The sequence below is a fragment of the Lygodium microphyllum genome, chromosome 22 (assembly GCF_053477565.2).
Source record: "Lygodium microphyllum isolate KBCC chromosome 22, Lygodium_microphyllum_v1.1.10, whole genome shotgun sequence".
Lineage (NCBI taxonomy): Eukaryota > Viridiplantae > Streptophyta > Polypodiopsida > Schizaeales > Lygodiaceae > Lygodium > Lygodium microphyllum.
Genome location: NC_141156.1, coordinates 39,684,347 through 39,712,274, shown reverse-complemented (window position 1 = coordinate 39,712,274; position 27,928 = coordinate 39,684,347). Strand labels below are relative to the sequence as shown.

The 27,928-nt window shown below is 40.8% G+C and overlaps 1 protein-coding gene across 1 annotated transcript in view; it reads left to right on the top strand.

Moving 5' to 3' along the window:
• The first annotated feature begins 13,400 nt into the window (after positions 1-13,400).
• LOC148017054 (tail fiber) overlaps positions 13,401-27,928 on the top strand; it is a 31,322-nt gene continuing 16,794 nt past the window's right edge. The window contains exons 1-2 of the mRNA XM_087663218.1: positions 13,401-13,685; positions 13,799-14,030. Of these exons, the coding sequence (XP_087519344.1) occupies positions 13,609-13,685; positions 13,799-14,030 (309 nt within the window). The 5' untranslated portion in view covers positions 13,401-13,608. The remainder of the gene's footprint in view (positions 13,686-13,798; positions 14,031-27,928) is intronic.

The window sequence follows — 27,928 nt, the reverse complement described above, 5'->3', positions numbered from 1 at the left end:
TCAAAAACAACATCTCTGCTCACTGTAAACTTACGAGTAGAAGGGTTATAGCATCTATACCCTTTTTGCTCTGCAGAGAGTAACCAATAAAGATGCACTTCTCAGCTTTTGGATCCAACTTGGATCTCAACTCATCTGGCACATGTACATAGGCAATGCAACCAAAAATTTTCAAATGAGAAATATCTGGTTTCCTACCAGTATACCTCTCCTCTGGAGTCATCCCATGTATTGCTGCAGTGGGAGTCCTGTTCATTATGTAGACTGCTGTAGCAACTGCTTCAGCCCAATAAAAATCTGGCAGGTCTTTTTCATTGAGCATGGCACGAGACACCTCTCCAATATGTCTGTTTTTTCTTTCTGCAATTCCATTTTGCTGTGGGGTATGACTGCATGAATATTGCTGCTTTATGCCATGCTCTTGCAAGAATCTTGCAAACTCATTTGAGAGGTACTCTCCCCCTCCATCTGACCTTAGGCATTTTATTTGCAGGCCTGTTTCTTTTTCAACCATAGCTTTAAGAGTTTTGAAATGCCCAAAAACTTCACTTTTCTTTTTCATAAAATACACCCAAACTTTTCTGCTATAGTCATCAATAAAAGTAACAAAATAATGATAGCCTCCAAGAGATGCAGCTTTAGTAGTCCACACATCAGAGTGGATTAATTCCAATGGCTTCTTACTCTCTTGAACATGTCTAGGAAATGGTTTCCTTGCCTGTTTTCCAAACTGACAGGCTTCACATACCTTATGCATTTCTGCAACCTTGAATCTAGGCAATCCTGCAACAATATTTTGGGCCTGCATTGATTTAAGTCGCTGTACATTGACATGACCAATGCGTTTATGCCAGATATCAATATCTGCAACTACACCGGTCCCATGTGCAAACATTGCTGCACTCAATTCAGACATGTCTGCATCCAACGTAAACATTCTGCCCTTCTTCTTTCCTTTTGCTATCAAGCGACCTTTATTTTTCATATCCTCAACAAAGCATCCATGAGGATTAAATCTGACCTGCAGGCCCTGTTCAACCATTTGACCAACAGAAACCAGATTCTTGGTGATATTCGGGACATGAAATACATCGGACAGATATTTCTTTTTCCCATCCTGCATAGACAAAGGAATTTTTCCAATCTGCACAATCGAATGTGCAGTATCATCACCAGTCTCCACAAATCCTGGTTTTTCCATTTTCCTTGCATCCTCCATCCATTCTGCATGACCTGTCATGTGGTTTGATGCACCTGAGTCAACATACCACACATCATTGCTTTCTTCTGCACTTGCACAGAATTGTTCATGTGCTGCACCATAAACAAATGCTCATTTCTGTCATCACCCTGTCTACTAGAAGATGCATAATTTCCTTGTTGCAGTTTTCCATTCATGATGTCATTCTGCTTTTTATAGTAGTCTTTAGCCATATGACCCATTTTACCACAATAGTAGCATTCAACATTACTGTTTGCATTTTGGCCTCTTTGCCATCCACCACGACCTCTTTGGCTCCCCCTGCCTCTAGAGTTACCACGTCCTCCTCCATAGGACTGGTTTTCTTGAGTTTGCTGCATATTCTGATTTCTACCACGGCCTCCAAATCGGCCTCCTCTACCTCTGCCTCTACCTCTTCCAGCATTTGAGTAGAAGACAGTTTCTTTTGAAGTTCCTCCTGAAGAAGATGCACCACCATTTCTCTGCTCCTCAGAAATTAGAAGAGCAATCAACTCCTCAAAATCAGGAAATCTTTCACGAACTGAAATGGATGTCCGAAACTGTGCATAATCCTTTCCTAGACCATTCAAGGTTACAGAAACTAAATCATCATCTTCCACTGGCGACCCAATGGAAGCAAGTGCATCTGCAATCTTCTTCACCTTCATGTGGTAGTCATTGATGCTCATATTTTCTCTTTGCACATTGTGCAACTCTTGCTTGAGCTGCATTTTCCTGGCTTGCGTATTTGTGCTATACATCTTTGACAGAGTATCCCATGCCTCCTTTGGCGTACTTGCATCCTGAATATGCACAATCATAGAGTCTGAAATGCTGATAGACAGCCAGTACATAACTTTCCTGGCTCTCTCATGCCATGCTTTGAATGCCTACATTTGCTGTTGATTGGGAACATCAGGAAGAACTGGTTCTTCTTCATTTCCTGCAACAAATTCCCAATATCCTTTTCCCATAAGAAAATTGGTCATTCTAAACTTCCATGCCTGGAAGTTGTTCTTGTCAAGCTTTTCAGTTACAATCTGTGAAAGAGAATCAGACGCCATTACAGAACACTGCGAAAAATTCTGTCACTGCAAAAACTCAGCTTCACCCTCACAAGGGCAAATCTGCAAAACTGGCGAAAGTGGTATTTGACCACACAGTCTCTTCCTAGTGACGATTTTGCATAAACAGGAACCAAGGATGATTCTGAAACTCCCAATGTCTCTGCGCACAAGCATACGATGCAATTTCTACAATAACTTTTCACCGACCTGTAGAATAGTGGTCGCACAGCATAAAACAGGGCCTTTTCCTGAGTGCGTGCAGAAAACTTCCGCCTCCAAAACAGGCCCCGAAATGGCCTCAAATAAAAAAAACAGGGTCGCCGAGGGCTAAAGCCCTCGCCCGCAGCATATACTGCCCTCTTGCTTCACCGCGAAGGGCGTCTCAACCTGAGACAATGCACTCCTGCAATTTTCGGCTGTGCTACCTGCAGAGATGTGCTCCCAAAACAGAAAATGAAAGCAACACTGCTCCTCTTACCAGACCACCGCGAGCTTGGCTTGCTTTCTTAAGCTCCTTACCACGAACAAGGCTCTGATACCATGTCAAGATTATGGGAGAGAAGGAAGGAGTCTCACTTGAAGCTTTCTTGCTTACACAATGGGGGAATACACACAGAGATGGAGGCTGAAAACAGTTTTCCTCTTCTTAGTTGTGTAAGCCAAAAGAACTCTCATACAAAGAAATAGAAGAACCCTATATACGGGTCTCAAACCAAACTCAAATAACTAAGGTGGCATACTAACTGAGCCACAAACTAGAGTAGATAAGGATAGCTGTCATCTAGCTATTATTCATGGGCGGTGTACTAACCGCATCTGCAACTAACACGTCGGTGACATAAATGCACAACGGTCACCCTGGCATATCACGAGTGGAGCTCGATATCTCAACATTTCTTGCTTTTTTTCTCAAAGCCCTTAGGTTGCTGCATATAAATCTCATTATGCAAGTTTCCATATAAGAAAATCATCTTAACATTCATCTGATAGAGGTCCAGATCTAGCTGCGCAACAAAAGATAATACCAAGCATAGGGTTGTCACCTTGATGATAGAAGAAAATAATTTATTGAAGTTAACACCATGCTCTTGCTTAAAACCCTTAGCAACCAATCTGGCCTTACAGGCTGGTTTGGGGTGTCCAAGGGAACTCTTTAACTTATACATCCACTTTCATGGCATAGTACATTTTCCACTAGGTAAAGGAACCAAATCCCACATATGATTTTTCAATATTGAGTCATACTCTAATAACATGGCCCTCCCCTAGTAGTAACTATCACCTCTGCGCATGGCCTTATCATAGGTGAGAGACTCACCAGCATCTATCACCATAATATAATTCATAGAGAATGCAAACCAATTGTGCTAATGTATATTCCTAGTAGATTGCTACAAAATAGGTTATGGGGCATGTACCTCCTATATCTAACATCATGGTCTTGGGCCACTAGAGCATCAATTGCTGCAAGTTGGCTAAGCTAGATGAGAGTTGGCTGTACAATAACAAAAGGCTCCTCCTAAAATATCATTATGCATACCTCAACTACATGCTCAGGCTACTCATGCATTTTCTTCTCATGGAAAACAACACCATGGCTATGAATGACCTTTCAAGCTTGTGAATCCCATAGGAGATAGCCCATCTCACTTGCATGCCCATAACCAAGAAAGATACATTTCACAGACTTAAGATCCAACTTATTATGCTTGTCCTTGGAAACATGGTAGAAAGCCTCACAACCAAAGACATGCGAATGAGCATACAATGAAGGTTTTCCAGACCATGCCTCCTATGAACTTAATAGTCAAGAGTAGTACATGGGGATCGATTGATCAAATGTATAGCAGTGGTAATTACCTCAGCCCAAAAGTACTACAGTAAGCCTACCTACCTAAACATACTATGGACTCACTCTTGAATCGTTCTATTCATGCGCTTAGCCATACCATTTTGGGATGGGATGTCCCTAGTCAATAGATGCTTAATATCCCTCTTGTCACAAAATTGCTCAAAGGCTTTAGATACATACTCTCCCCCATTGTTAGATTGTAGGTATTTTAGCCTATATCCATACTAGTTCTCAACAAAAGCAAGCCAATGCTAAAATGTAGCCAAGCTTTTCGATTTCTGCTTTATGGGATGTGCCTAAACCTTATGTGAGCAATCATCAATGAAAGTAACAAAAAAACTCGTGCAACCTAAAGACTTCTAGGGTATAGGTCCATAAACATCAAAATGAACAAGAGCTAGAGGCTCACCCATGCGCATAATGCTAGACTTCTTATGCAAGCTACAGGTCTGCCTACCATAAAGACCATGATCAAAAGAATTAAAACACTTATAATCAAGGGGTGGAAGATACTACAAATGGATAAGCATTTTTATTTCCTTTAATGACATGTGTCCTAGGTGGCAATGCCATAATGAGACATGTGGCACTATAACCACTGCCAAAACATGGTTAATAGAGCCATATAAAAATGAGGGATAAAGAGTGCTAGACTTGGCACCTCGTGCCAATAGAAGATTCCCACGAGGAAGCTTCCATGAGAAATCCAACTATCTAGCTAAAAGTAGGCTTTTAGTCAAAGCTAGAATATGGCATACATCATGCAAAATGAATATACTACCTTTAAAAAACTATAGCTAGAGATCTCCAATACCAACAATATCTAATGTTATATCATCACCCAATCTGAGATATCCTATCATGTTGTGATAATACTGAAACCACTCTCAATGAAGGGTGACATGAAATGAAGCCCCTAAATCAAACAACCAACATTAAGCATTATAGGTTGACGAGGCATCAATCAACCACAAAACATCAAGAGAAGAAGCTGCAAGTATGTAATCATCACCAAAATCAATATGCACGACATTAATCCTAACACTAGACTTGCTAGGGACACTGTTGCAATCATCAAAATCAATCTCAACAACATTAATCTCTTCAATCTTAACACTGGACTTGCTAGGAACAATGTTACAAACATCATTCTTTTCATGTGCTTTATATTTTCCCTTTTCTTTGTACTTGTCATCATGCATTTTATGACACTATGACCAAATATAACCTAACTTCCTGCAATAGTGACAAGTGAATACAGACTTATGACCATGGGACTTAGTACAAGACATTCCACATGACTGAGGATGAGACTTCTGAGAGTCTCTCCCATGGCAACCATTACCACTCCTACCATTATTGCCTTTGACTATCAAAACATGAGATGTGTGGGAAGCATCTACATTCTTTTAGTTAATCTCTTCATTTAAGAAAGCACTCTCTACATCTTACAATTTCAGCCCATTAGCAAGCATATTTGCACACATAGCAATAGAGAATGTATCCCATGACTCAGGCAATGTAAGTAGCAAGAAAAAGGGAGGAAGATTGTCCTTAAATTCAATTCCCTATGAAGACAAGTTGCTGAAAATAGATTGAAACTCGTTTAAGTGGGCTAACATGAAAGTCTCCTCCTTCATATGAAGGGCCATGAGTTGCTTCAACCAATACATCTAAGAGGTAGGGCTCTACTTATCACAGGCATTATGAATCTGACCCCATAACACCCATGCAGTCTACTCATCAGAGACAACATTATAATAGACTTGCTTAGAGAGTGACAAAATGATTGTACATTTACATAGCTCATCTAGTTCATCCCAATCCTCTTCATCGAAGCGTTCGAGCTTTACAACCTCATGTCTTAATGGCCTAATCTAAAATTTTTGGGCTAGAACCTCCTAGATTTGTACCTTCCAATAGCTATAATTTGTGCCACAATGTTAAAGATAACATTTTCATTCAACCCACCAGCCATAATTCAAGAGATAAAAGCACAATCCAAGACAAACAAACTATTATAAATGACAACACATCAGCCCCAAAATCATAGCCAAATCAAGGGCTAAGCAAGAGAAACTGCCAAAATAGTGAGCTATCCACAAACTATAATCAAGTAATTATTAAATCCAAGTGACTACCCTAAGATAGAATGCATAAAATCGAAATGCCACATTGTTGTAATAAATTGTAACAATATGCCAACAACCAGGTGTGAGTAACCATGAAAGAAAGACTAGGAATAACTAGCACTAAAGGCTATCATAACTATAGTGTGTCAGAAACCATACATGTAGTAGCCATAAACATCATGCACATAGGAGATCTTATGGTAAAGAGAGGAGAGCTATCAAATGCATAACCCATTGAGCAAAGCTCAATACATAATCCAGAAGCATATAAATGTCACTAACAACACACCGACATACATAACTGCCAAGTCCAAAGTAAGTAATCAAATCAGCCCATTGTAGGATAATTGCATTCAATACATGAGATTGTATACATGAAGTAAGTGTCCCATGGTCTTGGTGAAAGTAAGCTCAAGCTCAGTTGCATAAATCCAAAGCTCTATGTAACATTCAAAGTAGTGTAGGTAACTCCCACTAGAACAAAATTGAATGCTAAATGAGCAATGCAAGCTCAAAACATCAAGTATATGACATTCGAGTATCCAAGATACATAAAGCATAAGGCCGAAGCATAAAACCCAATAGATTCTTCAAGCACATAAATGTGTAAGCCACTGAAGTAACCAAGGTATGTAATCATAGCCAAGATCGATGTAACAAAGCCCAAATCTCAACTCAAAAGCATGCCATAGTATATTGGGAAGTATATATAACAATCGAAGTAGCGGTACATCTATTGAGTATCCCGTAAAGCATCAATGAGCATTAGGCATAAGGAAGTATATTGAGAAGTATATATAACAATCAAAGCAGTGGTACATCTACTGAGTATCCCATAAAGCATCAATGAGCATTAGGCATAAGGTTTTCACTGATAAATGCTTGCTATCCTATTATTATATGAAATGACAATGAAATCTGAGCTATTTCAAGCTCACATTAGTTCCAAAAGCATAACCATACCATTTGAGCACCAGAATAGCATCCTAGAAGCATCGAACATGCATTATGGAATTTATTGTTTATTGTCCAAACCAGAACTATTTTGTTCTATGTGAAACAAAGAATAGAAAAATGCATAGAATCAACTTTGTGAGTGCCTAGATCTATAGCTCTCATCACACTCTTCATTTTTAGCTAAGAACGTCTAAATCCAATCTTGTGTGCAAAAGTTATGGCCAAAATACAACAATGATATCAAGCTGCCATAGTTATCTATGACTTCTACAATATGCTCTGTATCCATTCAAAATGGGTAAAATGGCTGCTCCTCAACCCAATAAGCACTTAACAAGGCTCAGCTAAGTCTTGGGAGCCCAATAAGCACACAGTAAGCTGAAGCAACCCAAAAGAAGGAAAGACTTACTGCGCACCTCGAGAGGAAGAAACAATGGCCACCATGAAATCTTGAGTTGAAGCTTTGAATCTAGGCTAAAGCAAAGGAGGAAGAAGCTCCTCAAATGATTGCTCAGATACTAGTTGAAAGGGTAGAGCCAGAGTGGAAGCACATAAGTGAAAGCCATAACCATAGTGGATGGAGCAAGAGAGCAAGAGAGAGTGACACTATATGTGGGAAATCTAACAGTCACATTGTGTGATCAACCTTCTCTTATTCAAATGTCACTAAAAGAATAAAGAATGAAGTGATAGTGATGGGTGCCCGCCACTTGTAGTGTACATGTGTGCAGGTATTGTTAGTGTAATGAATACATAGGCAATTAGGCACATGCGGCTTTACCCCCAACACAAAAAGTGTTTTTTATAAGACGCTATTTAGCATCCCACATGCGACACTTTTAATATGTGTTACATAAACCAATTTTATGGGCCCAATCGCTAATAGCCTAGCCCCTTGATTTCTTATAGTGTGGTCTCTCTAAAGTATCAAGCATTGATGGCCAACCATTTGTGTTCCATCTTAATTCTTTAGCAAATGAATGACCTCAAATTGAGCATTACTAGCACATGGTCTAAAAGGATGTAGGAGAACCCACCATCATCTCAATACTTTGGGGTAGCTATATACTCCACTTCAGTGTAGTACTATTTGTCAAGCCGTGCCCAATAGTTCGAGTGACTCAAGGAGTTATAGGTTTATTGACCTTCCTCTAATTGCATGTACTCTTTGATTTCCACTATCCACCACTACTTTCCAAGCCTTGGATTCTTCACCACTAATCCTTATAGATCCCATTGAAGCATCCTCTTCTTTTATTACTATGTTAAAATCTCCTACCACCACAAGCAGTTTCCTTAAATCCCTTTTAGTGAGTTGATTTTGTTGGTTTCTCCTATGGATGGCATCATTATAGGCATATATATTGACGAACTTCATCAAATCCCCTTTTCAATCCGTTTGAATGATTAGCATTTTCCCATCCACTATGTTGTAACTTACCTTGGGTTGCTACTTCTCCTTAACTTTTCTTATCCTATCTAGCAAGTCCCATTTCTATCCAACAATGAAGCAGATATAACCCCTATGATGGAAGACCTCTCCACTCTTGCGGTGAAGCTTGTGATCCCGCAAACAAACAATATCAAGGTTATTGGATAAAATCCATCTCCAAAGTATGCTTCACTGGGCATTGCCCATTGACTCCCTTAATGTTTAGTGTTGCATGGCTCCTCTATTGTTGTTAGCTTTGTTGTGATTATCTTCTTGAAGTCATTTTTCACTTCTCTTTAACACCTCTTGATTAGTGATCCAAGTGCTTCCATTATGCTTGTTTTCTGAGAGTGTGCAATGGAAGAGTAACAGGAACACGAAAAGAAAAGAAGAAGAGAGAAATCTGCACTAAATCTAGAAAGAATACTAAATACAATAATGGACTGATTGTATTCTACACGCAGCATTGGAGATGATGACGATGATAGAGATGGAGTGTGTAGCTCCAGTAGATGGTGAGACAAAGATGGAGTGTGTAGCCAGCAACCCTTGCAAATGATAGAGAATGACAAACTCCAAGTGTAGGCCTGTAAAGGAGGAGAAGGAAGAATAAATGATTTGACTCAAAGTGGGACTAGCCATATATAGTTGAAATGTCCCTAAACTAGTTGACCAAAAACCTAGGCCACTAAATGTGGTAGTCGGCCAGCTCAATTTGGCGAACTAGCACCAATAAATGTCAAAAATGCTAACAAGGCTAGGGAAAAAATGTCGACTGAGGAAAATAGGGTAAATCACATCTTGTAAGGGCTACAAAGGCTATGGCAAAACTAAGAAATGAACACTAATCCGACAGAGAAAAGAAATGCATGCTCAACAAAGTGGCCTCCTTCGTCAAAGCACTTGACAAACATGTCAAAGCTCCTAATATCCGCATTCAACTCAAACTAAGGCTCATAGGTAGGAGATGACAGTGCATGACAAACATAGCTTCTAATAGCCCCTCTCAAATGTTGGAGGTGGTGAAGGCCAAAGAAGATGTGGATTTGAGGCTAATAGGAAAAGTGCCAATGTTGATGAAGTCTGTCAATGTAGACCATCGATAAAGAAGGTCCTCATGATCCTAGGAATCCCCCTTTGAAACATTGGGTGTTAGAAAGCACATCCCTAATATCATCCCCTTATGAAAGAGGAGGAAAGTATGAGAGAATCATCAAAGGATTCTATGGGGGATGGGATGGAACTTGTGGGATAGATGGTACACAACTGGAAACTAGTGTAGCAATAAACAACTACCTATGAGGACCCTACATAAGAGAAGGGGAATGGAGCCTGTAGAGCTAGCTCTCCCACCAACTTACTACTAAAATAGCTCTTGAAGAAGAATCCTTAATAAGGATGGCTTGCTCAATGAAGACAACCTAGGTACCAAGTTAGTAAGGCCTTGAACAGAGAGGAGTGGAAAGTCTAAGTTTGAAACATGTAAGACTTCTGAATGGAGCTTCATGAATGGGCTAAAAATAATGGCAAAGTGCCAATACCACTAATAGGCACAAAATAAACATCAACAATAGTGATAAGACCCTTAGATGGAAAAAGGTCTCATAGCAATGGCCTCTTGGAAGATAAAGTATCAACTGAAGAAGGCTCCTCCAACACATGGATATGAAGGAACATCTATACTCATGGGTAACAACTAGTGTAGAGGTAGAGGAAGGCCCGAATGATTTAGCTCCATTTGTTTCTCCCAGACAAAGGCGAGGGTTCTTCTTCCAACATTTCTTCTCATAGTGTGTCCCCTTCCCATAGTGTGGGCATCTAGGCTTCTCTGACTTTGTGTTTGAGCCTAAAGAACTCTCATATTTCTTCTTCTTGTGCTTGGCGTTTGATTTAGTCTTTTTCTTCTTCCCCCCACTCATACCTACTGTAAAGGTATTTATAGAGTTGGATCCACAAGATCCAACCTCTTTGAGATGCTTGTCATGCTTTAAGACAAGTAGGGCTAGCTTCTCCCATAAAAGAGTCTCTCAAGTTTTTGATGTAAGAAGGCTAGTGTAGAAGACATTGTACTTTAGAGATGGTAGTTCAGCCAAGAGAATCATTGCCATATCCTCTAAAGATATCACCTTGCCAAGGGATGCAAGCTCATCCCTCATATCCTCCAACTTGTTGATGTGATCCTTTATGGAGGAGAGTCATCAATACTAGGTATTTGAAGTCCTTCTCCAAGGTGATTCAATGGGCACATGTCTTCTAATGATACAAAGAAGCAAGTTTTGTCCACACGCCTGTCACTGTCTACAAATCATTTGGGCTAGTTGGCCACAACTCTTCATCTATTCCCTTGTTTCTTTAGCATTTGTGCAAGTAGTGACTTTTCTCCTCTATTGTAGATGAGCTAATCTTCTAGTTGATGCTCTCATCGGTTGCTTCCTACATTTCATCATCTCTACATCTTCTCTGCTTGTTCTAGTTTAGGAGTTCGTTGGTGAGCTCCCATATAGAGTAGTGCATGGGAGATCCTTGCCATGTGGCACATCACTTGCTTATCTCAAATGTTGTGATTAATAATGTTACTTAGGATTTATTTTTCCACCATTACCCATGCATAGGATGATAGTTATCATGGCTACAATATTTCTAAACCAAACTTCCATGTGAATGTGAGTTATGCAAATTTCGCTCACAACATGCATCTATATTGCATTTTTGAATGTTGAAAATAATAATCACACTTGTTACTTGCTTACAGTGGACAAAAGCATGAAACCTTGGATGAAATCAAAGTCTAATTTCTAAATAGCTATGATTCAAGAAGTTATTACCTTCACTTTCAACTACTATAGTTCACCTTTGCTTTCAACTTTAGCTCACCTTCACTTTTAGCTTGTCACTTGTTGGTGCAAAAGCTATGAATCACCAAAGAAGCTCACCTTCACTTTTAGCTCATCACTTGTTGCTATAGGTACTTTGAATCAACAAAGAATAAGAACATGAACAATGAGTTGAGAAGCAAAGAATAAGAAGAACATGAACAATGAGTTGAGAAGCCTTCGATTTTAGGAAATAATTAGACTCATTGCTTAAGTTATTATTTATACATCATAAATTAGTTTGTAGATGTTGTAAATTGTGTCGTGAAATGCATCACATAAGAAACACTTTAAAATGTTGCTTACTAGATGCTTTTAGCAGGTGTCACATTGAGATGTTCGATAACTTTTTAGGCCCCATCGGTAACCCTAAACCCTCCCCCCTTGTTTTCTTATAGTGAACAAATGATCCATGCAAAATGATGCAATGCCAATCATAACAAATCTAGCATGTTTTCATGTGTCTTTCTCCTCCTCACACATTAGCTTTCACTATTTCCCAACTTGTCATGCATAAAAGCCAATCACATTAGAATCAAAATGAGGCAATTGATGATGAGGCCTCGTAGATCATAATTAGAAGCTCATCTCTCAAGTAGCTCATAGAAGCACACATGCCTAGAGAAATGTGTTGCTTACGTAAGCTGGCCTTGAAACACATGGGATGTGAATGTGTATGGTGCATGGACTTTCATTAATAGATGTCCACATTCCTAGTGGCTTCACTAATGGATCACTCTTTGAATGGGCCAGCCGGTAAGCTAAGTCTTTGACTCTATCCCCATTCTTGGCTGCCCATTCCTCTTCTTTTTCTTTCATATGCTCTAGCCCTTGATTGTGGTACTAGGCCATAGTGGCGATTATTAGCTCTTGCTCCCTCCACAATACATGCATTTGTTCTTTTTTCCGGTTTTGGCACTCTACTGGCTCCCTTAGTATTGTCTATTTGTTGAGAGCTACTTGAAGTTGGTTTTGCAGCTCTATTAGCTTCTTCATAGCCTCTTCATCTTTTTGTGCCTCTGCCGCATGTAGCTCTTTCCTTGCCTCCTCTCTTTGCCTCTTCAACTCCTCATTTTCTAGCTCTAGGCATTTGCTTTCCCTGGAGTTGTATGTGGCCTTCACTCTCTCTCCCATTTAACTATCAACAAATGAGTCCCTTTGGTGAATTGGGCAACTCTCTTATGGCCTTCACTCTCTCTCCTATTCAACTGTTAATAGATATAGCTATTTTTTGTGAGCACTATAGTAGTATGCAACATGTACTGTCTTCCATATTTGGGTACAACAAACTCATCGATTCATGCTTTTGCATTTATATTTGTAAATTCAAATGAACACTTTTTTGGTGTTATCGAGTCTTATTTTTTAGAGGTATTCTAAGTTTGGCTTTCACTGTACGATTGCCATGTAGGCTTGGAAGTAGTTACATTAGGTTTGGTTTTCGTCTTAGTAGATTATACAATAAAAGGTAATACAGAATAGATCATATAATAAAAAGTAATATAGATATAGATATAGATGTAGAAAAAAAGTAATTTCGGTGGTTTTTGGGCAAGAAGGATTCCTCGTATAGAAGGATTTTGGGCAGGAAGGATTCCTCGTACAGAAGAGCCTTTAAGGCTCTCATGGGAATATAGCTAAAGGCTTTGTGTCGTTTTTCCCCTTCGCCATGTGATATTGGGTCGATGTAAATATTACAGCATAATTTATTTTTCACATTGTGGAAAAGAACGTGGCGCTTAGGATGTTGGGTGTTGTAATAGGTATGCTAACTATCTATTCGGGTCCGAGATTAGGGGGTCAAGATATAATCAACAGATTAAAATTTATACTGCGATAGTGCTGGGGCCTACAAACGGGCGAGGCAAATCGAAAACCGACTTCACCGCCAACGCATGCCTACGGAATGCTGCCATAAACCGGCAAGCCCTTGACCTCACTGGCATTTAACGGATTAAATCACACGAGCAGTTTAGTCCAGGCCGCTCAGATGCTGATTATGCTTCTGCGACCTGCATCATCATAAGCAAGCTTCTAGTTCGTTAGTAGAAAGCGGCCATCGATCCCATCACCATGTGGAAGGATACCATTCCGAAGCGAGCTTCTCAAGTCTTCTTCGTCATAGTTCTACTGCAAGTGCCATTGTTCAGGTAACAAGCGCATCATCATCATCGTTATCGTCTTCTTCGTTTTCTTGTTTACCTCTTTGTGCAGGTAAACAAATTCGTCATGTACGTGATGTCCACTTTCTTTTGTTGTGCAGAGTGCCTTGCAAATCTGGGACATGCACCACGCCTTTGCAAGTCACAGCCACGCAGCTGGTCGCCAGCCGGATTTTTCCTCCTGCCGTGGTGAAGGCAATCCTTTATCCCGGCGCTTGCTTCCAGTCTCTGCTCATAGACTCCTCGCTTCCCTCTTGGACAGACGTGCTGCAAAGATATAACCTTACAGATGCATCTTCTCCGTCCGAACAGATCGAATTCAAGCGCTTTGAGGTAAGCGCCTCTCAGATCAGCACCCCCAATGTAGGATCCGAGTCCTCATGTGGTTTCTTGGGTCTATGAAAATAGCTCTAACAAGAATCCTAATTGAGAATGCTCAAACTGAGATGCACCCCTTCGAAGTCCTCAGAAAATCCTAGGAGCATCTATGCAAGTCAGTTTGGGTAGTACTGGTATGCGGGGATCTACAATCAGTTGTACCGGGTTATCAATATTTTGAAGCTGTTGCAGGAGGTTAAACATTTGGTTTGATATCTAAGCCTGGACTGGCAATCTAGAGTGTGGAACCACGTGCCAAAGTGGACATCAGATTGATTGGTTTTGATTTCCTACTGGCTTGGTAGATCATCACGAGAAGACTTCAAATACAGTTGAAATCCCGCAAGATAGGTTGGGTACCTTATTAGCTGCTATACATTTAAAGGAGTTAGGAAATTTGGATGCTCAACATACAACCTTAGCATCCCTGCTCGGATTATCACATGCAGGCAGCCACCCTTTCCTGGATTGCTTGCTTTTATGCTCTGTCCTTCATGGGTTAATCATTTTGGCAAAAAACTGCCTCATAATCAAAACTTAAGAGTTTACATTGCTGGCTAAAAACCAATTTGCCAGTAAGACTTATTGTGGTGTGGTGTGAGAACTTGAAAAGAGCTGGTGGCTGCCTTGAGAGCAGAAATGGAGAGGGACAAGAGTTTCTGGTGCTGGTAAAGAGGAATGTACTATTGGAGTATTGTTGTAACGTGTCCACCTGTTTCCTTCCAGGACACGTCTTAGTAGTCCATCGGGAAGAGAGTCTAGAAAGCTCCGCCCGGCACTCCCATGGAATGTTACGGGGTTTGCGATCTAGGACTTCCTGAGTCTGCCACGTAGCAGAAGTATTTCGGCCGTTTCCACTTAGGATCGGGACCTGAATCAGGATTTCCTCTAGTGGTCAATTTCCTAAAACGGCAGCTAGCGTCGAACCCCAGGCGAACTACTTTACGTAGAAACGTCAAGGTCGAAGCGGATTCATGCTGCACTTGGTTCAAGGAGAATGAGAAACGAGGGATACAAAACTCGATCTCTTTGCCCATAAGGCATAGTTCCATTCTGTTCCCCTAAAACAGCATAAATCGGAATTCTAGTAATCTAGACTTAACGCCAACGTTCCTTGCTGTCCATTTTCTTCGAGCAAAGTTTCCTGCTGTCGATTTCAAAGTTGTTTTAGTTGTCTAATTACCTACCACATTTAGTTAGACACGCATAAAACAGCTTCTTTAATTAGTCAGTTAGACACTGGTTCCTTCACGTAATCTTAGCACTTGACATAGAAAAACAGTGCCAAACAAGTTTCTTTTCAACATGTTATCTTACTTATCTTTGGAATACATTCATAAAATCCAGTCCGTAGGCTAATCCATAACCCGCCCGAAGGCTATCCAGCAATCCATAGGGATTACTAATCCAAGATTCCGCACGTAGACTAGTATGCGGGCCTCGAGATTCAATCTCGAGTCACGTTGGCCTCTTGTGCAGGGCCCGGAAGGCAAGGGATTTATGGCCAGAGCCCCCCCTGGTACCCAAGTGTCCTCTTGCTCCAAGTAGTGCCCAACGGAGAGACCTCACGCGGCGGGTTTGGTCCATGTTTCCGGCGCGGCTAACAATCCCCTTGGTTAGGGTTAGGCAGATAGTTGGGGGTAATTGATGCTGCCTCTCCCTTCAGGTCTTCAACCTGAAGCATTAATTAACTTTTTATCTTTTAGTTCCTTGAGCAAACAATGCAAACAGTGCTCCTAAATTGTTACAAGCACAATCAATCCAGTGGTCGTTTATTTGGCCAACTGCTAAGGAGTGAATCCTTCTCTCCGAATGCATCCAGCATTCGATCCGAGATCAATTGTGACTTGGTAAGATCCCCAAGGGTTTGTTTGTTCACCCTTTTGTCCTTGGGTTAGGGCCGTATCTTGCTAACCCAGCTTAACTAACATCTTAGGTTTCATAAATTAAGACAACGAATCCTGGCGACCATGTCTCTCTAACTTGATTGATCCTTTGCTTACGAGGCAAATACATAACTTCCCTTAACTTGGCAAATCAACCCAAGAAAGGTGATGTAACAGGATGTCTACTCATCCTCTTGCAAGTTAGACTTGCGCTAAAACCTGCCAACCTCATTCCAAGGAATGACAAATTTATCTTGTGGATAAACCGCAAAGCCGTGCAACGTTGCAACTTGTTGCACAAGTGTCGCACCTAACTCATGGGATCATCTCACCCATTGAACAACGTTTCTTGGTCAAGGACTTTTGTTTAGACAATATGCAGGGATTAGGGCGTCTTCTTACCTAACCCAATCCTAATTGTACTAGGCCGACAACGTTCGGTCCTAGGGTTTCCAAACTCAATCCGAGTTTTAGCATTAGGTCGAATGATCCTTAGGGTAGAAATCGTAGATCGTTATTTGCATGAGCGTCCAATTGACCCAACATTCAGCATAGACTGCTTGCTCAATGTCTGTTAAGCATCAAAAGATGCTCCCATTGGCACAAAGGCCGTAAATATCAAGCAACAAAGCTCGAACAAAGCATATATAAGCACCAATGACAAGTGTCTAAGATCAAGCATCAATGAGACATCCCGGACATGGAGGCGGTGTGACATCCATATGTAGCATCCATAGACATCAAGTACTTCCAAAATAAACTTTGGTAAGCCAATAAATCTCCAAAATATGCTTCAGACAATCGAATGTCAAGCCCAAGTAAAGCTCCAATAGCATCCAAGCTCAAACAATGTAATTGACATAGGTAGGTGACATGAGCATAAGTGCATGTCCAAAGCGGTCAAGCATAGACCGATAAGTGCCAAGATATATCCAAGATTAATATCCAAATGCTATGGAAAGCGGAGCTCAAGCTCAACCAATGATTAAGAAGCAATGTCGAACTCTTTTCCAATCCCCGATGGTCAATACATCAATGTACACCTCCAAGACATGACCCGAATAGCATAGGCATAAGCATACATGAGTAGAATAGCTTCAGTCCAACTGTTTACAGCAGACATTCACTGCTCCAGACTGAGTATTTCAAGCCTCAAATAAGTATCAAAATGATGGCAATCCATTAACATAGCATCTCCATACATGTGGACATCATTCGGCATCAATATGCATCAAGTGATCAATCCAGGTAAGGATAGACTTCAAGAGATAAGTGCTGTTCTATTTTGGTCAGATCTGGGACTATTCAAAACAGTCAATGGCTGAGCTAAATCAGCTCCAAATGCGTCTCACATAAGAGGCATAACATCCACAAGTGATCCGGTATCAATAGACATCAGTAGAAGCATCACATAAGCCATAGACATACAAATACATGCTGTCTCAAACCTGAAATCTGTTGCAGAATATTCTGTCATCAGAATTTGGCAAATCCGACATCACCATCGCATCCGAAGTGTGCCAAAAAACCCTAACTTAGACTCTTACCTTACTTGAATTGGGTTCCGAATGCCTGAGATATGACAAAAAGAGTGATTTTTGAGCCATTTTTGCAAACATGCGCAAATAAAACGTGAGCATGCTGCTGTACTTGAGGGGCCAAATTAGGGTGGGTAGGGGATAAGCAAGAGCCCAATGAAGGCCTACGATATGCCTACACAAGCTTAGTACAAGTCCAAGTAAGAGGTGAATAGAACAAGCTTCAATGATGGAAGCTATGGTTGCCTCTTCATGAAACCCTGCTGTTCGTGTCAGAGAATGGCTGAGAACTGAGTGAGAAGCAAGCTCTCATACCTCGTGTAGATGCTGGGGAAGGCCGGGAAGCGCTCGCGAAGGATCTGCTCTGATACTAGTTGAAAGGTGAGAATGATCGAAGCTTGCACGCGAGAGCTATGGTGGGATAGTAAGAGTAAGAAAGAGAGAGACAAGAAATGGGAACTCCAATAACCACAATGTATAGCCGGGCCTTTCTTTATTCGAACTGTCACCATAAGAATAAAGAATAGTGACTGTGACGGGCGCCCGCTACCTACAGTGTGCAGTGGCGGGTACTGTAAGTGTAGTAATACACGGGTGGCTAGGCGGAGGTGCCTTTACTCCCAACATTGCCCAGGATTGCTTTTTGGATGCATGTGAGAGAAACTGGAGTGTCTATTTTCTCATTCACACGAAGATTCGCAATTGGCTTAGCACACGACAGTTAGAGCGGCTAGTCTATTGCCGCACTCGATCGACTTAGCACATGACAATTAGAGCAGCTAGTCTATTGCCGCACTAACTTATGGATGATGAGGGCTATGATGAGTATGGGTAGTTTGAAGCAGGTAAAGTTTAAACACTTAACCATAAAATTTAAAATTTGTTGTTTTAAACTTTGAACTTTGAAGTTTATACTTTACAATCTAGACTTTAGCATTTGCAATCTTATGTGCATTGTGTAGGTGAATGTTGATACATTCAAGTTGATGGGCGACACTCTTTCGAGTATACATCAGGAGGTGAACAAGGAGGAAATGACTTTTGTAGAGATCTATAGAGAGCTTATAGCAGCAGATACTCGTGACACTCGTCGTCAGCGTGCTCGTGGGCGAGGAGTTCGAGTAGGTGGTAGTAGGGGCATAGTCATTCGGCACCCTCCAACATTGAGGAGGGGTGGTTCGAGTGGCTTGCAAACATATGTGAGGCGGGGCTCTAGTAGCTCATATCCTGTGCCTCATGATGATATCCCCTCTTTGCCTATCGGGGGCCTCTCCACTTCCCACCTTAGAGGGGGAACCTACTCCACATGAAGTTCTTCACCCATCCTGTACTTTCTTGGAGTGGCTATCTTCGACCAGTCATCTCTTCTACTGATACCCAAGATCTTGAGGTACCACCTAGATCGGGACCTCGGAGATTCAGCCGCGACTTGGTGACGAGGTCTTTATATTCCTTCCAGCATGGATGCACGGAGCTAGTGGCTTTTCTCCCGAGGTTGAGTTTCGGGTTCTCCAGCTCACTCTGTCTACTGTTCTTTACTGCAGGTTCCCTTTTCGGTGGAAATCTTGGATCTTCGGGATTCTCTACATCTTCTTCCTCCTCTTCTCTTCTTGCCTTGGTCACTTGGTTAGCATGGAGCCACCTCCTAAGATCGAGTATGGGCATATTCTTATGGTTCTCTGCACCACACAAAGTCCGACATTCCTATGCATTGCATGTTTTCATCATCTTTGTACTAGGGCGCTTGGGCAAGTGAACAATTTCCCATGAGGGACACGGTCCAAGTGGCACTTGTTGCATGAGCATTCTTCAGCATGTAGCATTGCATCTCCACCTCACTCTTCTCATTCCCTTTTTGGGCCTGAGAGGGGGTGTTGAGAAACCCTTCACGCTTCACTCCCAGTTTGCGTTTTTTACGTTTATGCGTTTTGCGTTTAGGGTTTGCAGCCTCAAAAAGGGGCGCCATCCTAGACTAACTGTGCCTAGTTATAGGCCACTCTCTCATTCATTTTTAACGGCTGATTCATTTAGTCCGTCACCTCTTCTCTCCAGCCTCTCCACTACCCTCACACCCCTTTAGGAGGACATTGCGGTTCGTGGTTCGTGGCTGTCTTCATCATCTTCCTTGTGCTACGCCACCCTTGGTCCCTTGTATCACATTTACTCCATTATTCAGAACTTCATCATTCCATTCATCAGAGTTTCTTCTCTCTTCTCTTCTCTTCTCCATGTTTGCCGAGTTCACTCCATGTTCCTCCCCACAAACCCTACTGTCTCGCTGGTATGTCATCTTTTGATAGGGTGTAAAGTCCCTTCGGGTGTAATTTGTAAAGTCCCTTAATCTTCGGATGTATAAACTTGAAGGTGTGAACATACCCTTATTTGTACCCTCACATATAAATACATTTTATTCTCTATGTACCATCACTTATTGGTACACTCGACTTGGAATTCTCTCACTCTCACTATCAACATTGCTCTTGCTCCATTTCTGTCTCGCACTTCATTGCACACTCATCCCAACAAACTTGTATAAGAGCTGTAGCAGGAGTGTGTGCGCTTTCCGAGGACAGTGCATTTAGTTTGCGTGTGTGAAGTAGTCAGGCAGTTCACCTTTCAACTAGTCGAGTGTGAGCAGGCATTTGTCTTGACCAGGCGACTGATCAATCCATTAGTTTTGTTAGTTGCATTGTTTAGCCAGTGTTGATAGGGGGTCAGCTGGTGACAGTTGATCTTGACCAAACATGGACAGGTGGAGACTAGGAGGCAATGTCGTGAATAGCACGCAGGTCAGGCGTCAGGCACAGGCCAGCAGGTGACGGCGTGACTCAACAGGCAGGTTGGCAGGCGATGGTGCAGGCCAGGTGTGAGGTGACAGGTCAACATTCACGTTTCGGCGGTTTTCTTTTGTCATTTTTTAAAATTAATTTCTGTAGACTATTCTCCTTCCCATGGAAGGGGTTCTCACATGCGTAAGCACAGCTCTCAGATTTGTGCATAATTATGTTTGAAAATTTGGCGTTTTTCCCAGATTTGATGCTGTCATACATAACAATGAAATTGGACCTGGAAATTGCAGAAATTGTGCACATCGGCCTTGATAAATTTGGGGCTTTTCATGTATTAGTGAAATTTTGTTCAGCTGAGCCGAATTTATTGACATTGGTGCACTTTTGGACCCGAAAGATTTGGGGCTTTTGTAAAATTCTGCAAAATTTTACTAAACTTTCATGTTTTATGCTCTCGGGAACACATATTAATGCAATTGGGGCAGATTGGTCAGTGGAATTTTGGGGCTTTTGCTGAAATTTGTGAATTTTTGCAAAGTTGATGTGTGAAATGCACATTGGGGACATTGTTGAAACAATCTTGGTGCTGTAAGTAATGAAATTTGAGTTTATTATCTCCCACTTCTGAGATTTTGAAGAAATTACAGAGAATTCTGGTGTTTCTGTGTATGAGAAGTGCTTTTGGGCACATATGTGCAGTGCACATATTTGGCAGCTCCCATTGAGTTGATATATTGCTGAATATTCATCGTGTAGCAGTCTTAGTGATCACTTGCAGATCTGGGATTGTTGCAAATGTATTTTTGGCGATATTGCTGAAGTGGAAGCCACTTTGCAGTGGTGTATGCATGGATTATATGCTGAAATCTGAGTTATATTGTTGAAAGTCATTCCTTGTACTGCTGTACGTGAACTTGGATCAAATCTTGCTCTTATCTCCTGAAATTTTGGGCTGAAATTAGCTGAATATTCAGCCTAATATTTATTGTCATAAAATATAGAATTGGTACTTGGTACTTTGTTGAATAATGGCCATTGATGCTTCTAGCAGCAGTGACACTAAATCTCTACTTGAAATCAAGAGGTTTGATCAGGATTGAGCTAGACTCAACAAGAAGGCCATTGCATACATTAAAATGGTTGTATTTGATGATGTACTTACAGACATTAAGCGTCTTGATATAGCTTATGCCATATGGAAAAAGTTGATGGACACTTATGAAAGTACAACTCCAATAAATCAAGTGCATCTCATGTGTAAGCTTGTGAACATGGAGTTGGCTGAGTCTAAGCTAGCATCAAAGCATTTAAGTGCTTTCGTAGGGATTTTGAGTCAGTTGCAGGACTCTGGTTTGTAGCTCTTCAATGATAAATGGAAGGCTATTTTCTTGTGGATGACTTTGCTTGATAGCTAGGAGTCTTTGGTTGTTTCACTAAGCAACAATCTTGCTTTAACCTTTGATGGTATTATGGGCTTTATTCTCAATGAGGAGATAGGAAGAAAGTCCAGTGGAGAAAGTAGTGGTTTAGTCTATTATCTTACAGGCAGATCAGAAAAGAGGGAAAATGCAGGAAATAAAGGGGAGAGTAGGAGTAAAAGTAAGGGCAAATAGCAAGATGTTACTTGCTACCAATGTGGGTGTAAAGGGCATAAAAAGCCCGATTGTCGGTACTACAAGAAAGAGCAAGAAGGATAATGACAACTCTTCCTCAAAAGAAGCTGCAAAGGCAAATGTTGCATCTAGTATGGTCATTGAAGAGCTCTCTAACATTGGAGAGATACTTGCTGCAGCCTCATGCATTGATATAGATGTTATGGCAGCAATAGGTGATATGCACATCACCAAAAAGGAGGTGATTGATGCCTTACTTTTAGCTCATGATGGGCTGTCTCTATCATGGATAGTGGACGACGACGCCTCTTTTCATGTTGCTCCCTCTTTGGAGTCATTTTTTGAATACATTGCAGGTTGCCTAGGCAAGGTTTACTTGGGCAACAATTATGCATGTGAAATAGAGGGTATAGGTACCATTCACTTGGCCCTTGAAAATGGCCAAGAGCTGATTTTACAGGATGCCAGATATGTACTCGGCATAAAGAAAAGTCTATTGTCAGTTGGGCAACTTGATGTAAGAGGATATTTTACTACCTTTGTTGGTGGATCTTGGAAGGTCCACAAGGGCTCTATGTTGATTGCTAAAGGCAATAAAAAGAGGAATTTGTATCTGCATTGTAAAGCATTACTTGGCAAGTTTTGGGTTGTGGTTGAAGTTCATTCACAGATGGAACTTTGGCATAAAAGACTTGGCCATATGAGCCAGAAAGGCCTTCAGGGTCTCTCCTCTTTAGGAAGTTTTGATGTAAAAGGCTTTGGTCTCGACTTTTGTAACGATTGCATATATGGAAAACATGTGAAGTCTCCTTATTACTCTGGTGTTGCTAAGAAGTCTAATGCTTTTGACTTAGTACATTTTGATGTGTGTACTATGCATGTTAATTCACATGGAGGTGCACGGTACTTTGTCACTTTTATTAATGATTTTAGTAGAAAGTCAGGAGTGTATGTGTCAAAGAGCAAAAAGGAAGTGTTGGATGCTTTTAAAAGGTTTCATGCCTTTGTTACCACATAGAAAAGGCTCAAGTTAAAAGCTATAAGAACGGATAATGGGGGTGAGTATGTTTCTAATGAGTTTAAAAGATTTTGTGAGATGCATGGCATTAAGAGGGAGTTGACAGCCCCTTACAATCTTGCATCAAATGGCGTGGCTGAAAGATATAATCGCACACTTTGTGAGAGAGTTAGATGTATGTTGTCCATAGCTAATCTCCTGCAGCAGTTCTAAGGAGAGGCTCTTAAAACTGTAGTTCATGTATACAATTGATCTTCCAATCGTTGCAGAGGTTTCGTCTAGCAAACTTGCTTCATATGACCATTTGCGTGTCTTTGGTTGTGATGTCTTTGTGCATGTTTTTGTAAATCAGAGGACTAAACTAGACATGAAATCCATCAAGGGTATCTTGATGGGATATGGAGATGAGGGAGAGATAGGTTATAAAGTTTGGCTTTCTTAGGACAGGAAGATAGTACACAGCAAAGATGTAATATTTAATGAGGCAAAGTTGCTGAAAAATGCTACACATGGTGACCTTGACAAAAAGAAGGTCAAAATTTAGTATGAACAGCCAGCCATTCAGTAACCATTAGCTGAAGATTCTGTTCCTTTTAATGGTGAAAATGAGTAGCAACCTATTGTGCTACAGCTAGAAGATAATTGACAATGAATAGATGCATAGGATGGAATAGGACAGCAAGAACATGCTGAAAACAGGTTACAGCAGCAAGAAAATGTTGAAAATCAGTCACTAGGTGATGGTGTGCACATACCTAAGGATGTAGGCCCATTGCCTAACAACACAGATCATTGGGTAAGGTCTACACGTATCAAAAGGTAACCACAGAGGTTTCAACCATCTTTGGATTGCATTTTATTGATTGATGAAGGTGAGTCTTTGACATTTAGAGAGGCACAATCATGTGTAAACAAGAGAAAGTGGGAGCAGGCTATCCCTAACAAATGGATTTACAAGGTGAAATGTATTGATGGGAAGCCCAAGTACAAGGCACGTTTGGTTGCTAAGGGCTATACACAAAAGGAAGGCATAGACTTCCAGGAGATTTTTTTAACTAGTGGTGAAGATGACTATGCTCCGTGTCTTGTTTGCTCTCATTGCATCCTTGGATTTAGAGTTGGATTAGATGGATGTGAAGACTGCTTTTCTTCATGGTGATCTGGATGAAGAGTTATACATGAAACAACCCAAAGGTTTTGCTATTCCAGGGAAAGAGCATTTAGTTTGTAAGCTGAAACGCAGCTTATATGGGTTGAAACAAGCCCCTAGACAGTGGTATAAAAAGTTTGATATTTTTATGCTCAAATAGATTTAAATGTAGTCATGCAGATCATTGCTTATACACTAAAAAGGCTGATGATGGAAGCCTTATTGTGCTGGTCTTATATGTGGATGGCATGCTGATTGTAGGAAAGCATGAGTACTTTAAATGCTTTTAAAAGGTAGCTTAGTTCAACCTTCTTAATGAAAGATTTAGGGGCAGCTAAACACATTTTAGGCATGCGTATTTAATATGGTTGATGCTAAGCCTCTTGGTGTGCTTTATTGCCACATACAAAGCTTAGCAAAGCTGATTGCCTAAAAGATGATGCAGCTACTACTGCTATGAAGGGCATACCCTATGCATAAGCTTGTGGTTCTTTGATGTATGCCATGGTTGCAACTTCTCCTGACATTGCTCATGCAGTGGGAGTTGTTAGTATATTCATGTTTAACCTTGGCAAGCCACATTGGGAAGTAGTAAAATGTATCTTTAGATACTTAAAAGGTACACAGGAAAAGTGTATATGATATGGAAAGGGTACACTAGAGCTGCAAGGATTGTGTGATTCAGACATGACAGGAGATCTTGACACTAGAAAATCTACCAGTGGGTATGTCTTCACTTTGGTTGGTGGGGTTATTTCTTGGTGTTCAAGGTTCAGAAAATTGTGGCATTGAGTATTACAAAGGCTGAATATATTTCAGCCATAAAAGCTTCTAAGGAAGCTATTTGGCTTGGCTGTTTGGTCAAGGATTTTGGTCTTTTTTCACATACTCCAGTGCTTGGTTGTGATAGCCAGAGTGCCGTATGTTTGGCTAAGAATGCTATGTTTCATGCACGTACCAAACACAAATGTTCAGTACCACTTCATTCGACAGGTCTTGTATAATGGTCTTGTCACACTGACTAAGGTCAAAACCCAAGATAACCCTGCAGATGTTTTCACTAAGAGTCTTGCAAAGGCTCAGCACAAGCATTGCACTCGATTAGTGGGAGTTGGCTAGCTTAAAGGTACTAACTTCGGGTCTTTAAGTGGAAGGTTGTTGGGTGTAAAGTCCCTTAATCTCCGTGTGTATAAACTTATGGGTGTGAACACATCCTTATTTGTACCCTAACATATAAATACATTTTATTTTTTGTGTATCATGACTTACTAGTAAACTCATCTTGTGATTCTCTCTCTCACACTCTCAACACTGCTCTTGCTCCATTTCTGTGTCTCACTTCATTGCGTACTCATCCCAACAGATATAGCTTTATGCCATTTCTTGCTGTCCTCTCTGTCCATTGCTTCCTTGAAGCATGACTGTTTACCATAGTTTGTCAACGTGACATAATCAACAACATAATTTGTACTAGGAACAAACCTATCCGGCTGTTTTGTATTTCTGGTTGATTTACGGACCCAATGATCAGTGTTTGTTGGTTGTTGAGCTTGCAAATCTATATTTACAGCTTGCTGTTCAAATGGTTCAACATACTGTCTTGCTTGTTCCAGCTGTTCTAATGGCACATTTTTTTGCTGAAGCTATGGTATATCATGGGCAACTTCTTGTTGATCAATTTCAGCATCATTCCCTGCATTTACAGGGTCATTTACAACAGGTATTTGCTACTGTACAGTGGGCATCTTTGCTGTCTTACAGGTATCTCTTTTCGGAACACAATCTTTTTGACTTCCTTAGTCTTTTCGGATTGTTTATGCATGCGAGCTTCTTGGAAGATAATGTCATTTCTGCATACAATTTTCCTTTTATCGAGATCCCATAATCTATATCCCATTTCACCGTCGTCACCATGTCCTAGGAATATGCAATTACAAGATTTTGGCTCCAATTTTTTGCATTGTTTCTTGCGTATGTGTACAAATGCCTCGCAACCAAACACTCTCAAGTGTGCATACGAAAGTGACTTGCTCGAACGCACTTCTTGAGGGACTCTCCCTCCCAAAGACGTGTTCGGTCTGATTTATCAAGTGTGCGGCTGTTAAGAGCCTTTGCCTAAAATCCATGGTGTAATGCAACATGAGGCAACATTGTATGGACCTTCTCGTGAATAGTCCTCTTCATATGCTCTACAACACCATTTTGGGGTAGATTATGAGGGGCAGTGAGCTCTTTATCCCTTGGTTGTCACAAAAGGCCTGGAAGGCTTTTGACACATATTCCCCACCATTGTTAGAGTGAGGACATTTTAATGTCTTGCTGATCATATTTTCAGTAAGTGCCAATAATTTTTATAACTTATCTAATGCCTTGTCTTTACAACGGATTGGATAAACCTATACTTTGCGTGTCGCATCATGAACAAACGTGATAAAATACTTCTTTCTCCCTAGAGACAACCTTGGCGTCTCATATATATTTGAATGTACCAACTCTAAGGGTGAAGACTTTAAGGAAAGAGACTTTTTAATGTGACTTTTGAGCATGCTTACCAAATATATAACAATCACAATAGTCAAAATCAACATACCTCAAACACGGAAAATAACTCAAATAAGAAAGTACTTTCATTTTAGTTTGACTTATGTGTCCCAACCGATTATGCCACAAAGACACACTTGGCTGCTTGGTTATGGCAACATGGTCACGCATACTAGATACATGTAATAGATACAGAGTGTCACTCTTAGAGGTTTTGAGAAGAATATTTAATGGACTGAACAAAGCCTTTAGCAACAATCCTAGATTCTGTACATATCTTTCATTTGCCATCCCCAATAGTGGTGTGATAGTCTTCATCATCTAGTTGCCCTGTGCTTATCAAGCTCTTCTTGAGCTAGGATATATGTCTCACATTATGCAAGGTGAACATTGAACCATGTTGAAATGCCAGCTGCACATTGCCAATCCTTGCAATGTCACATGTATAGTTGTCCCCCAAGTGGGCAATACCATGTCTACCACCATTGTAGTCAGAAAGCCACTCGCGATGTGGTGTCACATGGAATGAAGCACATGAATCAAGAATCCAAGTGTGCATGCCATCATCGGAATCCGCAATCAATGACTGTACACTAAAAGAAGAAACAAAGAGTATATCATTGCCACAGTCACTCTTGTGATTGACTACATTGATTTCCTCTATCTTCACACTGTTCTTCTTTTCATGTTGGCTATTCTTTTTCTCATCTTTGCTATCATCAGTGCTTTTGCCCTTGCCCTTCTCTTTCTTCCACTTAAAGCAATTCTGCTTGAAGTGCCTTTTCTTGACAAATGATAGCACTCTACATCTTTACCACAAGACTTGTTGTACACTTTGTTTTTAAACTTGCCTTTCTGCTGGCATCTGCCTCTAGTATGCAACGCATTGGAAGACTTGCTTGCTGAATTATTTTGCCTATTTATTTAGCTCTTCCATGAGTAAAGAGCTCTCCACATATGAATATAACATGGCATTGAAGTTACTCATTGCTGTCCTAAAAGTGTCCTAACTTTCAAACAATGTGTATAGCAAAAATATTGCCTTGAACTCTTCATCAATGTTAAGCTTCAAAGCAACCAAGTGGTTGAAACTAGAGTTAAACTTATTCAAATGTACAGACATGGCTGTACCTTCATATGAAGGCCCATCAATTTCTTCAACCAGTAAACCTTGCTCGTTGCACTTTTTTGAGCATATAACTGCTCAAGTCTTTGTTACATATCATACACAAAATTCAATTTCTCTATGTGAAATAGCAGAGTGTCTGACACTAAAAGCTCTATGGTAGACGTGCAAGCTCATCTAACTCATCCAACC